At 50.5% G+C, this 15366-nt stretch overlaps 1 protein-coding gene across 1 annotated transcript; it reads right to left on the bottom strand.

Moving 5' to 3' along the window:
* Window positions 1-7379: 7379 nt before the first annotated feature.
* LOC117067514 (steroid 17-alpha-hydroxylase/17,20 lyase) lies at window positions 7380-14812 on the bottom strand. The gene is made up of 8 exons (XM_033184181.1): window positions 14164-14812; window positions 12244-12382; window positions 11775-12004; window positions 11037-11123; window positions 9840-10055; window positions 9359-9528; window positions 8356-8459; window positions 7380-7834 (listed from the first exon to the last, which is right to left on the bottom strand). The coding sequence occupies exons 1-8, from the start codon at window positions 14458-14460 to the stop codon at window positions 7551-7553; spliced, it is 1527 nt and encodes a 508-aa protein (XP_033040072.1). The 5' UTR covers window positions 14461-14812; the 3' UTR covers window positions 7380-7550.
* Between the last annotated feature and the right edge of the window lie 554 nt (window positions 14813-15366).

Raw genomic sequence — 15366 nt, 5'->3', positions numbered from 1 at the left:
ACACACCCGCTCCCCCTCCTGACCAAACTGGTGGCTTTTGGGGAGATTTGTATAAAACCCTGAGAAGGACTCATTTCTTGGGTTTGAATATAGAAAACGATGAGAAACCCAATATTTATCAAGGCACTAAATGTATTTCATAGGTCACATTTCATCCTCACAGTAACACTATGACACAAACATCCCAGTTCCCCACCACCCGCCCCTGCCATATTGCAGCTGGGAAAACCGAGGCTTAAGGCCACATAAGGTGTCCATGGCCACTCAGTCTGTAAATGACATCACCAGGAGGATCTGTCTCTGCAACCTGACTTTGAGTCATTTGTATTCCCATCTGTGTGGGACTCTCCTGCCCACATACTCCTTTCTGCCTCTCATCCACACCAGAGCCTCAGAAGATGGACTGCACAGGTGCTAGGTTCCCCCACATTATCCATGGGGAAACTGAGGCTCAGGAAGTTAGTGATGGGCCTAAGATCCAGGACCAGGAAACGGTAGCCGGGACCAAGCACGTGGGTGGTCTGGATCTAATTCATCCATTGTGCTTCCCACCCTACTGCACGGCGTCTGTGACTGGATCCACACCCTCCAGAGAGGGGCACTAACATCTCTGAGTGTGACTGCAGAGAGGGCTCCTCATTTGCCTCAGGTTTTGTGGCCACCCGAGGCTGATAGAACATTCACTCACTCTCACCCTCCCACAATAGGGAAGGATTTCCCCTCCCATCAGCAGGGAGACTCAGGGGAACTGCTTTTCTTCCTTTTTTCTTTTCTTTTCTTTTTTTTTTTTTTTTGAGACAAGGTCTTGCTCTGTCACCCAGGCTGGAGTGCAGTGGCACACTCACTGCCAGCCTCGACCTCCTGGGTTCAATGTGATCCTCCCACTTCAGCCTCCCAAGTAACTGGGACCAGCTGGGATCACAGGTGCATGCCATCACACCTGGCTAATTTTTTGTATTTTTTTGTAGCAATGGGGTTTCACCATGTTGCCCAGCTGGTCTGGAACTCCAGAGCTCAAGAGATTCGCCCACCTTGACTTCCCAAAGTGGTGGGATTACAAAGTGCTGGTGTGGTGAGCCACTGCCCCCAGCCCAGGAACTCTTTCTCAGTTTTTGTTTGTCTGTTTTGAGACGGAGTCTTGTTCTGTCGCCCAGGCTGGAGTGCAGTGGCACAATCTCGGCTCACTGCAACCTCCACCTCCCGAGTTCTAGTGATTCTCATGCCTCAGCCTCCTGAGTAGCTGGGACTACAGGTGCACGCCACCACGCCCGGCTAATTTTTGTATTTTTAGTAGAGACGGGGTTTCACCAAGTTGGCCAAGCTTGTCTCAAACTCCTGACCTCAGGTGATCTACCTGCCTCAGCCTCCCAAAGTGCTGAGATTACAGGCATGAGCCACTTAGCCCAGCCAGTAACTGCTTTTCTGTAAGACAAGAGTGGCCCATTTTTCCTGGGAGGGTTGGCTCTTAATAGCTCACTAGAACTGATTATTAAATTTTCAGAAATTTTATGAGCTGTTTATATGAAGCAGCCAATTTAAAAAACTTAAACCTACAATTGAGTTATATTAAAAACAAAGGTAATAGATACTCAAAACTGATCATTTCCTAGTTATTTTACTACATGTTACTATTATCTGTGCCTTTGAGGTTATTGACATTTATGTGTCAGAATGGTGGAACTACTACATAATGGCATTTACTATATAATGATAGTGGTAAAAAACATGTAATGCTATTATGTGTCTCTTTCCAACCCTGTTTACTGGCATCACATTGGTACCTTAAAATTGGTCATGGTGGGAGTATTTACACCACAGTAATCAGCAAACACTACAAATCAGGGCTATTCCACACACCCTCGCCCCTCCCAGACCTGGTTGTTAAACATTTACTTATCATTACACCACTGGTTAAGGACAGTCTGAGGCTCAAACGGTTAACTGTGAGGTCTTTGCAAAGACCTTCCAGCTTTGTCAAAGATCTGGGCTTCCTTCTACATAAGGAGATAGAATGTATTTACTATCATTGGGCCAAATAACCAAGTGATTTACAGCATTTGATTCAGTCCTCTTGAGGCAGGAGGTGGGACTCGGACATGGAACCAAATCAAGGACTGGCTAAAACAGGTGGAGGGGGCAGAAGCAGCTTTCCATAAGACATGCCTGCCAGTGTGACATGTCAGTTTACCATTGCCATGGCAAAACCTAGGAGTTAACATCCCTTTTTGTGGCAACGACCTGATGACCTGGAAGTTACCACCCTCATCCTGGAAATCTCTGCATAATCCACCCCTTAATTTGCATATAATTAAAAGTAGATATCCATATGAGTGCAGCCCTGTCTCTGTGTTGCTGTTCTGGGCACACTGCCCCTGAGTAGCCCTGCTCTGGGAGGAGCAGTACCTCTGCTGCTCTGTGCACTGCTGCTTGCTGGCTACCACCACCAGCTTGCCCTGGAATTCTTTCTGGGTAAAGTCAAGAACACTCCTGGGCTAAGCCCCAGTTTTAGGGCTTGCCTGTCCTGCATCACTCTTGTTTGTCTAACTTTCTATTTGTCAGGTGCTGATATGCAGGATAAAGAACATGAGAAGGCTCAGCCTTGAACTCCAGAGGTACAGGAGGTGGACAGTGTCCCTGGGGGGCCCCACCCATTTCAAGCCCAGGCAGATGCTCAGATGTCAAGGTTCAGTTTAGGTTCAGTACCAAGAAACAGAAGTTGAATGCTGACGAGGGATAGTCATGGTGGACTCATGAGTCATAAAAAATGTATCTGAGCCTCAAGGTGGGTGGGTTTAGATCAGTAGTGAAAAGGCCTTCCAGACAGGGGAGAGCACAGTTTGGGCAGGAGTCAAAGTTCATAAAGTCATTTTCTAAACGGTCACTCACCTTTCCTGAAAGGTACTCTCCCGGCCAAACGTCCCAAGAGCCCTTCGGCATGACCACAGGGGACAGGTGGGAAAGCATGGCTGGCTCCTCACCATGCACCACTGAAATCTTGAGTTCTGGTCCCAGCCCTGCTGCTAAGTAGCTGTGTGATCTGGGGCAAGTCATACCCTATCCCCAGCCCCCACAATGGCCCTCAGTTTCTTTATCTTCAAAATGAAGATTTAGACAGGACACAGTGGCTCACATCTGTAATCCCAGAAATTTGGGAGGTCAAGGTAGAAGATCACTAGGGGCCATGAATTTGAGACCAGCCTGGGCAACATAAAAAGATCCCCATCTCTTCAAAAAACTTAAAAATTAGCCAGAGTGGTGGCACACGCCTGTAGTCCCAGCTACCCAGGGAGCTGAGTCTGGAAGATCTCTTGAGCCCAGGAGTTCCAGACTGCGGTGAGCCATGATTGTACCACTGCACTCCAGCCTGGGTGACAGGGTGAGACCCTGTCTCAAAAAAAAATGAAGTCCATAGGAGAGTCTGTGGGCAGCTGACCCCAGCCCCCATCACAAGCAGCCTGGGAGAGATGCTGACACCACAGTGAGCCCAAGGGAAAGGCTATACTGGAGGTTGTCCCCTTCCCTCTCCTGGTTCCTCTGCCACTATCAGCTGGGTGCTGGATTGAGTCAAGCTATTCTCAGCTCAAAGCAGAGGGGAATAAGATTGGCTGGAGGAAAGTTAAGTATTTCAGATTTGCTCAGAATTTGAAAGGCTTGTTTATTTATTATTTATTATTATAATTTTTGAGATGGCATCTTTCTCACTCTGTCACCCAATTGTAGTGCAGTGGCACAATCTCGGCTTACTGCAACTTCCACCTCCTGGGTTCAAGTGACTCTCCCATCTCAGCCTCCTGAGTAGCTGGAACTACAGGTGTGCGCCACCATGCCCAGCTAGAGATGGGGTTTCACCATGTTGGCCAGGTTGGTCTCAAACTCCTGAGCTCAAGTGATCTGTCCACCTTGGCCTCCCATAGTGTTAGGATTACAGGTGTGAGCCACTGTGCTTGGCCTGAAAGGCATTTTGTAGACTAGTGATGAACAGATAAGCAATTAGCAGAAGGTCTGTGTCCTCTGTGGAAGTGGTGGGTGAGTTTAACTGCGATGGAAAACATCCCAAGTTTGCAAGAATCTCATACAATGTCACTTGAGAACTCTGGGGGGCGGGTGCACGTCAGTGTGTACAGGATTCACCTGGATAGCCTGGAAAATGCAGATTTCCAGGCCCTACTCCCAGAGTGTACACAATGCATGAAAGATAGGGACCAGAATCTGTGTTTTTAAGCAAGTTTCTCAGATGAGTCTGGCTCAAGGGGGTCTGTGAGCCACACTTTGACAGATACTGACCTGGTGCGTATTACATCTATCTATATCCATTTGTCTGTAGGTTCCCATGTATCTTCATCTCTCTCTCTGTCTCTCACTCTCCCACCCACACACATATCCACTCTTTCATTCTCCAACTATTGAACCAGAACGTTGAATGGCAGGAAAATGAAAGACTAATCCTTCTTCTTCTTTCTTTTTCTTTAGAGATTGGGTCTTGCTCTAGGATGCAGTGCAGTGGCGCTATCTCAGATCACTGCAGCCTCGGCCTCCTGGGGTCCAGCAATCCTCCCACCTCAGCCTCCTGAGTAGCTGAGACTACAGGTGTGCCACTATGCCTGGGTAATTTTTTTTTTTTTTTAATTTTTCTAGAAACAGGGTCTCACTGTTGCCCAGGCTGCTCTCGAACTCCTGGGCCCAAGGTGCTGGAATTCCAGGCATGAGCCACCACACCTGGCCTCCTACAGGCTCTTTAGCAAAGTCCCAGGGTAAGTGGCACATGAAGGCCAAGACCGAGTTAGGGTCCTTCTCTCTAGTCAGAGGGGAAGGACTGGGCTGTTGATGGATGATCTGACCCTGGTCTGGCTGGCACCAGGGAGTTGGGGATGGGGCCTCTCTCTAGGCTAAAAGGGTCAGTTTCTTCTGGGATGTCTGAGGACATTCATGTGCAGACCGGCCAATGACCAAGGTTTAAATATACCAGTTTCAAGATATAAAGGAGTCAGGGCTCCATTTTCTAATGAGGAAGCTTTTACAGACTTCCTGGGGTTTTTGAGTGGGGAGAAGGAGGCAGAACCCACGCGCTGCTGCAGAAGACAGCTGTAGAAACGCTTACCTGGCAGTGTTTACCCCAGGGAAGGATGAGGAAAGGGGGGCCCGCCAGTCTTGGTCTTTGCAGACCAAGACAGAGGGATGGCAATGGCAAGTCCAGTCTGTGGGTCACATACACTCCCCCAAGGTCAAACCTGTGAGGTAACATGCAGTGAAACCTGTTTGGATCCAAACAAGCAACATTTTTGCCCTACTTTCTTTTTTTTTCTTTTTTCTTTTTTTTTTTTGAGATGGAGTCTCGCTCTGTGGTTCAGGCTGGAGTGCAGTGGTGCGATCTCAGCTCGTTGCAAGCTCTGCCTCCTGGGTTCACGCCATTCTCCTGCCTCAGCCTCCCAAGTAGCTGGGACTACAGGTGCCCATCACGCCTGGCTAATTTTTTTGTATTTTTAGTAGAGACGGGGTTTCACCGTGTTAGCTAGGATGGTATCGATCTCCTAACCTCATGATCCACCTGCCTCAGCCTCCCAAAGTGCTGGGATTACAGGCGTAAGCCACCGTGCCCAACCTGCCCTACTTTCAAAATATAAACTCAAGCCAGGCTTGGTGGCTCACACCTGTAATTCCAGCACTTTGGGAGGCTGATGTGGGATCATTTGAGGTCAGGAGTTCGAGACCAGCCTGGCCAACATGGCAAAAGCCCATCTCTACTAAAAATACAAAAATTAGCCAGGCATGGTGGCAGGTGCCTATAATCCAGCTACTTGGGAGGCTGAGGCAGCAGAATCGCTTAAGGGAGGTGGAGGTTGTAGTGAGCTGAGATCGTGCCATTGCAGTCCAGCCTGGGCAACACAGCAAGAGTCTGTCTCAAAAAACAAAAACAAAAAACAAACACACACACACAGAAAACAAAACATAAACTCAATCCTACCAATTCTCACTGTTTCCACTGCTGTAGCCATGGTTTAACTCATCAACATCTGGTTTTCCTGGACCAGCACAACAGCCTCCTTCCTAACTGTTCTCCCTGCTCCCACTCCCATCCCTTAGCAGGACATTCTCCACACAGCAACTACGGTGATCTTTTATAAATACAAAGCAGCCGGGCACAATGGCTCATGCCTATAATTCAAACACTTTGGGAGGCTGAGGTGGGAGAAGCGCGTGAGCTTAGGAGTTTGAGACCAGCCTAGTAAACACAGCGAGACCCCATCTCTACAAAAAGTAAAACATTAGCCAGGTGTCATGATGTGCGCTTGTAGTCCTAGTTACTCGGGATGCTGAGGTAGGAGGATTACTTGAGCCTGGGAGGTTGAAGCTGCAGTGAGCCATGATTGTGCCACTGTAGTCAGCCTGGGCCACAGAGTAAGTGAGGAAGCTTTTACAGACTTCCTGGGGTTTTTGAGTGGGGAGAAGGAGGCGGAACCCACGTGCTGCTGCAGAAGACAGCTGTAGACGCCCTTACCTGGCAGTGTTTACTCCAGGGAAGGATGAGGTCACTCAAAAAATAAAACAAAATAAACAACAACCCCCTCCCCCGCAAAAACAAAACAAAAAACAGGCTAGGGGCAGTGGCTCATGTCTATAATCCCAGCACTTTGGGAGGCTGAGATGGGTGGATCACCTGAGGTCAGGAGTTCGAGACCAGCCTGACCAACATGGCAAAACCTTGTCTCTACTAAAAATACAAAATTAGCTGGGCATGGTGGCACGCGCCTGTAATCCCAGCTATTCGAGAGGCTGAGGCAGGAGAATCACTTGAACTCGGGAGGCAGGGTTTGCAGTGAGCCAAGATCGCGCCATTGCACTCCAGCCTGGGCAACAAGAGTGAAACTCCATCTCAAACAAAAACAAAAACAAAAAAACAGATTGTTCCACTTACATACTTAAAATCCTCCAATGACTTCCTGTCATAATTAGAATAAAACTCAGCCTCCCTCCTGGCCTCCTGTAATCCCAGCTACAGTGGGAACGGACCACTATGTCCCACTTTGACCTCATCAGGGCCCACTCTCCCCTTCACCGGCCATGCTGACCTCTCCCAGCTGGAGGCCTTTTCACCTGCTTCTCTCTCAGCATGCAACACTTTTCCTGACCCCTTGTTCAAAGTAGCCATCCACTGCCTCTGCCATTTTCTCATGACATCACACAAATTGTGATTGACTTCAAAGCACTTATGAGTCTCTGAACTTATTCACTTGTTAGCCTTCACTAGAATGTAAGCTTCAGAGACCACCACGGAGCTCGAGTGTCCTGAGACAGTGAATGGCACATAATAGGTGCTCAATAAAATCTGTGTTGAAAGAATGAGTGAGCAAATGAATACATAAATGAACTACTCAGGGACCTTATGGAAAACAAAAAAACTTTATGCACATCACTGGCGTTGCCACAGGCTGAAAAAGAAGGCGGAGTGGGCTGGGAGCAGGGAAGAATGGCGGAGAATAGGTAGGGGGTTGCATCTCTAAATCGGTGTTGTGGGGCCACACAGGGTGGACAGGGGCTGTAAGTTACAGCCTTTAGGTGCTACCCTCAGCCTGGGCTTCCCTCCAGGCCTGGCGCACTTTGATCTTCACTTTGAAAGAGTCGATCAGAAAGACCACCTTTGGGTTGCCTTCCAGGGAGGGCAGCTGCCCGTCATCTGGCACCTCCAGGTCGAACCTCTGCAGCAGCCAGGCCATGATGAGGAAGAGCTCCTGGCGGGCCAGGATCTCACCTATACAGGAGCGAGGACCTGCTCCGAAGGGCAAGTAGCTTAATGACGGTGAGATGAGCTGGGTCCCCGCTGGATTCAAGAAACGCTCTGCAGGCAAGGAGTGGCATCAGCCAGGGGCTAGGGCAGGAGGGAGGAGAGGCATGGTTCTGCCCTGGCTGAGGGGGAGACATGGCCCTGCCCAGGGAACCCCAATCTGAGGATGTAGCCTTATTGTGGGGGAACCCCCACCTGGGGAGAGATACAGCCCTGCTCTCAGGTAGCCCTTAATGACACAGAGGAAATGAAATATTCAGGAAAGATGGAAAAGAGGTGAAATTAACCTATGAAAATACCACCACCCAGGGTGAAAAGGGACAGACTTAATGGCAAACAGAGGCGTAGAGGGCTTCTTGGAGGGTGAATTTGCAGTTGGTTGGAAGAGCATAGGAAACCCAGCTGTGAAGAGTTTGGGTAAGTCTATGGCAGGATGAGGGTGTCAACAGGTACGTATTGTTGGAGCCAAGAGTTTTCTAGTAGCAAGCTTGGCAGAGGTGAAGGGATACTGGGGTGGTGGAGCAGAGTCCAGGCTGGCTGTGCGGCCCAGGATGCAGGACAGGACAGGAACTCACCAGGCATGAACTGGTCCGGCTGGTGCCACTCCTTCTCATTGTGATGCAGCGCCCACAGATTGATGATAACATGTGTGCCCTTGTCCACAGCAAACTCACCGATGCTGCTCCAGAGAGGAAGGGGAAAAGTGGGTCTGGGACATTATCCTCCCTTCCTTGCTCAGCCTCATGCCCCCTCATTCCTCCACCGTGGGGAAAGTGCCCTTTACTCCCTCGTTCCCACTCACTCATCTTTTCCTCAGCTTCTGCCAGATCAAATCTAAATCCAGCCCTTCTCCAGCCCTTCCCTCCTGACAGCTTATGTCTGAACACCTGTGTCTGCGGACTTTGGTGTCTGGCAGTGGATGTGGGTGTGCGTTTGGAGCTGCGGCGCATGTTATGTGCGTGCTGCAGCTAGTTGGAGCATGGAGCTCCCAGTCTTTCATCCCAGACCATGTGTCTCCGAGGGCAGCAGGAAGCTCCTCCGGGAAGTCAGGCAGATCTGTGGATGAGTCAATGCGTGCATGTAGGTGGTAGAGACATAGAGCCACAGGGCTGAGGGCAGGATGATTTTTATTTTATTTATTTATTTATTTATTTATTTAGAGACAGAGTCTTGCTCTGTCACCCAGGCTGGAGTGCAGTGGCGCGATCTTGGCTTACTGCAACTTCTGCCTCCCGGGTTTAAGCAATTATCCTGCCTCAGTCTCCCAAGTAGCTGGGACTACAGGCGCATGCCACCACGCATGGCTAATTTTTGTACTTTTAGTAGAGAAGGGGTTTCACCATATTGGTCAGGCTGGTCTTGAACTCCTGACCTCATGATCCATCTGCCTTGACCTCCCAAAGTGTTGGGATTACAGGTGTGAGCCACCATGCCCGGCCAGCAGCATGTTTTTTAGCAGTTGATGGTTGACTGACTTTAGGTTGGCCAGCAGGGGCCGAGGGTAGGGAGAACCAGGTAGGCTGGCGAGCTGTGTTGAATGCATCATGGGGCTAGATGTCGCTGGGAGGGCAGACACACCTGGAGTCAACGTTGGCCTTGTGGGGGATGAGCATAGGGGCCACGGGCCTGATGCGAAGCACCTCTCGGATGGTGGCCTCCAGCAGGAGAAGACGGTTCCGGTCACTGATGGTTGGTGTGCGGCTGAAACCCACATTCTGGTCAATCTCCTCGTAGAGCTTCTTCATCACCTGAAGACCACAGTAGGTTGGAGGTGACTAGTGTGTGTAAGTCCAGGAGAAGCAAGGGCTTCGAGAAGAATCCAACGGTGACATCCAGAAGAGCCTGTCCAGTCCCTTCCCAGTAGTGGCTCTGGGGCCCAGGCCCGGCTTCCAGAAGATAGGGCAGCTCTACTCTGGGGTCAAAGCCAACTACTGCTTGGGTAAGAGGCAGGGCAGGCCTAGTCTTCCTGCACAGAAAGCCTGAGGGAATTGGCTCTCCCTCTCTCTGCAGCCCAGAGGTTGGGCTGCCTGGGGTCTAGGATTGATGAGGGGAAGCACACCTGAGGATTGTGCAGCAGGAAGGCCACGATCCATTTCACCACAGAGGTGGTGGTCTCCACGCCAGCCCCAAAGATGTCCCCTATGGTGGTGAGAATGTGGTTATCTGAAAGCAGCTCTGAGTCTTGATCTGGGCCAGCGTTGCCATTATCTGAATTCATCTTGGCTTGCATCAGTATGTCCAGCATGTTGGTGATAGAGTCACTGCGGAATTTCTCCTGAGTTGGGTGAGGTTGGGAGACATTAATAAGGAAGGAGCCCCATCTGTGACACTCCTGCCATACTTCTGTCCCTGACTAGAGATAACAAGGCTCCTTCCACTTGGAAGTGGAGCGAGTCTGGGCAGAGCCTACGAGCTTGTGGAGATGGGAGGCAGCCCTGGGCCCTCTTCAAATTTGGTGGAGAGGTTAGGTCTCTTCTAGGATCCTCTTCAATTCCTAATTCCTCACTTTTCCATCCCAACTCCTTAAGTTAGTGCAATGCCCAGGCTGGAGTGCAATGGCATGATCTCAGCTCACTACAACCTCTGCTTCCCGAGTTCAAGCGATTCTCCTGTCTCAGCCTCCCGAGCAGGTGGGACTACAGGTACACACCACCATGCCCAACTAGTTTTTGTATTTTTTTTTTGTTTGTTTTTTGGAGAAGGAGTTTCACTCTTGTTGCCCAGGCTGGAGTGCGATGGCATGATCTCTGCTCACTGCAACCTCTGCCTCCCGGGTTCAAGTGATTCTCCTGCCTCAGCCTGCCGAGTAGCTGGGATTATAGGTACGTGCCACCACGCCCGGCTAATTTTGTATTTTTAGTAGAGACGGGGTTTCTCCATGTTGGTCAGGCTGGTCTCGAACTCCCAACCTCAAGTGATCCACCCACCTTGGCTTCCCAAAGTTCTGGAATCACAGGCATGAGCCATATTGCCTGGCCTAGTTTTTGTATTTTTAGTAGCGACGGGGTTTCAGCATATTGGCCAGGCTGGTCTCGAACTCCTGACCTCAATTGATCTGCCCGCCTCGGCCTCCCAAAGTGTTGGGATTACAGGCGTGAGCCACCGCACCTGGCCCTTAAGTCAGTTTTTATTGTACACCTACTATGTGCCAGGTTCTACTAGGTTTTGAAGCTCCTACAGTGTGTAGAATGGACCCCACCCTGCTCTCGTAATTACTTTTAGCCTAACTCATATTCTCTTCTGCTCTATCACCTACCTTGTAATTTTCAAATATTTTAGCCAGCAGATCATTTCGTGTTTTAACATGCCCCTTTAATTTTTCCAGAGTTTTGTTGGGGAAAACCTGGGAAGTAAAAAGAAATGTTAAATCCGCCCTTCTTCCATTTTGCTTCTCCGGCTGCCAGAGTCTCTCCTGGAGGCAGATCTTAGCTTTCTGTCTCTGGAAGTTCCTACTCCACCCCTGACCTTCAGCCAGAATGGAAGGCAAGATGGGGACACAGAATGGGTTCATCATGACAACGAAGACAATTCTAAACAGGGGAGGAGGGCGTGGTGTCCACCGCTCCTTCCCCATTCAATCAAACGTCAAGCGCTGACTCTGCTGTGTGCCCAGCCCTGAAGACGTGAGCCTGAAGCCTCAGACAGGCTCCTTAACCCCGCTAAGCCTGCTTCTCACCTGCACAATGGGGATAATACAACCGACCTCCACAGGGAATTCAGTGATGAATGCTTATAGAATGCTTCATACTGGCACATGGTCATTGGAAAAGAAATGAAGGTCATTATCTGGAGTACTAAGGTGCATAATTAAAAGGCTAAATCTATCTCTGCAGAGAAATGGCAAAGGTTTTAAGTGGCAGAGGAGGTAGAGCTGGCAGAGATAGGAAAAAGATGTGGTCACTGCGGCTGGAGCGGGGAAGTAAAAGGGAAGGAAGAGTGGGGACACTGTCAGGGTCTACTAAAACCTGAAGGCAGGGTGTGGCATCATGCTCACCTTCAACCAGGGGAATAGGTCCACCAGGCTCTCCTTGCCCAGGCTGTCTATGATGCCTTCATTGTAATTCTGTACAATCTTCAACTCAGGGTCCCCATTCTTGTAGGAGATGTTGAAGCAGATCAAGGAGATGACGTTGGTTACCGCCATGAAGACAGGAAAGGAGATGTCTATGGTCTGTCCGTTGTGGGTGGCCAGCGTATCACACAATGTACTGATTTCCTGACAAACTGAAGGGAGAGAGGGGCATGAGGGTGGGAAATGAATCAGCGTCGTCATCCCCTCTCTCTACCAGTTGCTCTTAACAGGAGCGGGGGACAGATAGCAGATGGCCACTAGATGGCAGCAGTAGCCAAGAAAAGGCTGCATTGCGCTCTAGTCCTAACCCTTACCCCTGCCCAACCCTCCTCTCCCTCCAGCAGTTTCTGTGGGAGGCAGCCCTAGCCCCAGGGGCCAGTCTGGCACTCACTGATCCTCTCCAGCTTCTGATCGCCATCCTTGAACAGGGCAAAAGTGGCCATCGCCAGCCTTCGATGCAGCTGCCAATGTGCGCCGTAGTCAGCGAAGGCAATACCCTTACGGTTGTTGGACAGGATGTCTAGAGTTGTCTTTGGAGAGCAGGCAAGGCTATAGGAATCACACACCATCCACCCCACCCTTGCCCTTGCACCTCTGGTCCCTGCTCTCCTTCCTGGGGGAGAAGGCAGGTACCTGGCATGCTGACTTCCATGGGGCACAGCCCCACTGCACTCCACCACGACTGCAAGGGCTTGGTAGGACAGACCCTAAGGTCTCCTACTCCCAATTCCTTCAGAAATACAGTAGATCGGGGAGAGAGAAAGAACTCTTAATTAGAATGTGGCAGCACTGGGCTTCTGTTCACTGACAGGGTGCCCTCTGGGCTTCTTTTTGCTCATCAGTTTCTGACCAGCGGAAGGCAACTCTGGATGGGATAAACTCTCTAAACTATACCTATCCCGACGGTAGGGAGCAGACGGGATTGTAGAGGCTGAGGATTGCACAGGTCTCTGCTTTTCCCTGAGCCCTTAGCTGAGCTAAAGGCACAGCTCACCTCACTCGGGTTTACCCTTCCATTGCAAGCCTGCATACCCAGCCGCAAGCCTGCGTACCCAGCCACAAGCCCACATTAGGAGAGTACAGATGTTTTGTCTACACAGTCTGGACTTGGGCCGAGCCGCCGCCTCCTAGAGGTGCCCCCAAAAGCATAAGGGTCCAAAGGCTCCCTTTTCCATCTCCTAATCCCGAAGATCCCCATGACTACCCTCCTCCATCTTCTCTGCCCCGGGGAGGAAGCCAGCAGAGGTGGGAGCCAGGTAGTTGGTCAGCAGACCTGGCTGATTGGTCCAAGGAAAAATAGACCAACCCTTGGCTTGATCAAAGCTGACAGGCTGGTGGGGCGCAGGGGCTCATGCCTGTAATCCCAGCGCTTTGAGAGGCTGAGGTGGGGGGATCATGAGGTCAGGAGTTTGAGACCATCCTGGCTAACACGGTGAAACCCCATCTCTACTAAAAATACAAAAAATTAGCTGGCGTGGTGGCATGCTCCTAGAGTCCCAAGTACTCGGGAGGCTGAGGCAGGAGAATCACTTGAACCTGGGAGGCAGAGGTTGCAGTGAGCTGAGATCGTGCCACTGCACTCCAATCTGGGCGACAGAGAGAGACTCTGTCTCAAAAAAAAAAAAAAGCTGAGAGACTGGGGCCCTCCTGGGGTGTTCGGGGGAGTTCTCAGCAGCAGGATGCTGGGCTGGGGGCACTGGCAGTGTTTCTGGATGATCAGTACCCCTCCTGGCCGGGGAGCATGACAGCAAGCTCAGTAGGAGGCTCATCAGCAACCCCGAAACATCATTGTAGATCACTGCCCCGTGAGCTGGAGCAGCTGGAAATGGCATCAGGAAACCAGCAATCCCAGCCTGCAACAGCAAGGCTACTTCTCCCCAGCAGCTTTCATGGAGGACAGTAATCACTGCCGCCATTTTCCATGAAGAGTAACATGAATCCTGGTTGTATAAGGGGCACTTACTGTGCTGGGTGCTAGGCTAAGTGCTGTACATGCACCTGCTCAGTCCATTAGAGAAGTCTAGGCCTAGAGAGATGAGTGAAGTGAGGACTCCTTGACCCCTCAGACCACTGTAGTCTTCCCATCCCACCTCCTGGGCAGCCTGGTAGAGACTTTCCTATAATTCTTCCTGCCTCATTTAGAGGCCGGGTGGGGGTCTGAAGGTTCACTCCCTTCACATCACCCCACTAGTCTACTTTGGGAAGAATTACAGGTTGTTGGAGCTGGAAGCACCATTCTAGCCATGGTCTGAAGACCTAAACAATCCCAGGGGTTGGTGAAGGGGGCAGGGAGGAAATGGACACCACTTACCACTTGAGGCCGCCCAGAGAAGTCCTTGCCCTTCTTAATAAGCACCTCCTTGGCCAGCTGGTGGTGGCCGACAATCACTGTAGTCTTGGTGCCCATACGAACGGAATAGATGGGGCCATATTTTTTCTGCAGGTTGAAAAAGTTGTTATGCATATGGCCATGTCTGGGGAGGAATGGCAGGCTGCCCACCAGGGGCAGGGACAGGAGGCTCTTAGGATACTTGGCACCAGGACACCTTCTCTTGGGCCAAAATAAATAGGCTAGGGTGAGCAGCAAGAGAGCCACAAGCTCCCACATGGTGGCTGGGTGTCAGCAGGCAAGATAGACAGTGGTGGAGTAGAAGGGCTGCGGCAACTCTAGGGTACAAGGAGGCCTTTTAAAGGGCTACCCTGATCTTCACCTTGACTTTGTGTTATCTCTTGCCTTGTGCAAAGGTTATCCTGGAGCCCAGCCAGGCCTGAGCTCATTTCCAGAAGGGAGAGAGGCAGGAGTGAAGGCCTCCTCAAGGGCTGGCTCAACTCCAGGCAAACCTCCGGAGGAGGAGCTAGGTAAGGGAGGTCAGTTGATCCCCCTCTGAGGAGCTCCCCATGCTTGAATGACCCCAGAGTGCAAATGGTATCTGGGCTCAGGAATCAGGGCTTGAAACTTCCCATGTTGCAAAATCAAAATCACTGGACAGATGACAGAGTCAGGAGGGTCATGAGTAGCAGGGACTGTCAAAGGTCTTTTATGCATTTTTTTTTTTTTTTTTTTTGAGACAGAGTCTTGCTCTGTCACCAGGCTGGTGTGCAGTGGCGTGACTGTCCATCCAGCCCTGGCCCTCAAGCCCATGTGGTTTTGGCAGCAATAAGGGGTATGGGGTAATGGCCCCCAAAATAAAAATGTTATATGTGTGTATGGGAACAAAAGGGGTGCAAAGCTGTGGGGAGCAGTGGAGGGGAAGGGACAGATGAGGTCAGTACTGGGAATGCCAGAGGTGGGAGGCTGTTTCATAGCATTTCTTATTGATCAAACTGCTGTTGACACCTTCTTTGCTCATCAGCAGGACTAGTGTATTGGGGGAACCGCCCCCAATATTTCAACATAGGTTCTTTCTATAAGTGTTGGCCAGCTGAGAAATAAAGAGCGACAGTATAAAGAGAGGAACTTTACAGCTGGGCTGCCGGGGGTAGCATCACATATCAGTGGGACCGTGATGCCCAC

Source organism: Trachypithecus francoisi, unplaced genomic scaffold (assembly GCF_009764315.1).
Source record: "Trachypithecus francoisi isolate TF-2019V2 unplaced genomic scaffold, Tfra_2.0 Contig01579, whole genome shotgun sequence".
Taxonomy (NCBI): Eukaryota; Metazoa; Chordata; class Mammalia; order Primates; family Cercopithecidae; genus Trachypithecus; species Trachypithecus francoisi.
This window is presented reverse-complemented; position numbering and strand designations above follow the sequence as displayed.

Excerpts from the sequence above, each read along its gene's own strand:
- LOC117067514 (XM_033184181.1), bottom strand. The coding sequence starts at position 14,460 with ATGTGGGAGCTTGTGGCTCTCTTGCTGCTCACCCTAGCCTATTTATTT. Across the intron at positions 11,124-11,774 it reads ACCTATTCCCCTGGTTGAAG|GTTTTCCCCAACAAAACTCT; the intron begins GTGAGCATGATG and ends TTTACTTCCCAG. Across the intron at positions 8,460-9,358 it reads AAGGCCAACGTTGACTCCAG|CATCGGTGAGTTTGCTGTGG; the intron begins GTGTGTCTGCCC and ends TCTCTGGAGCAG.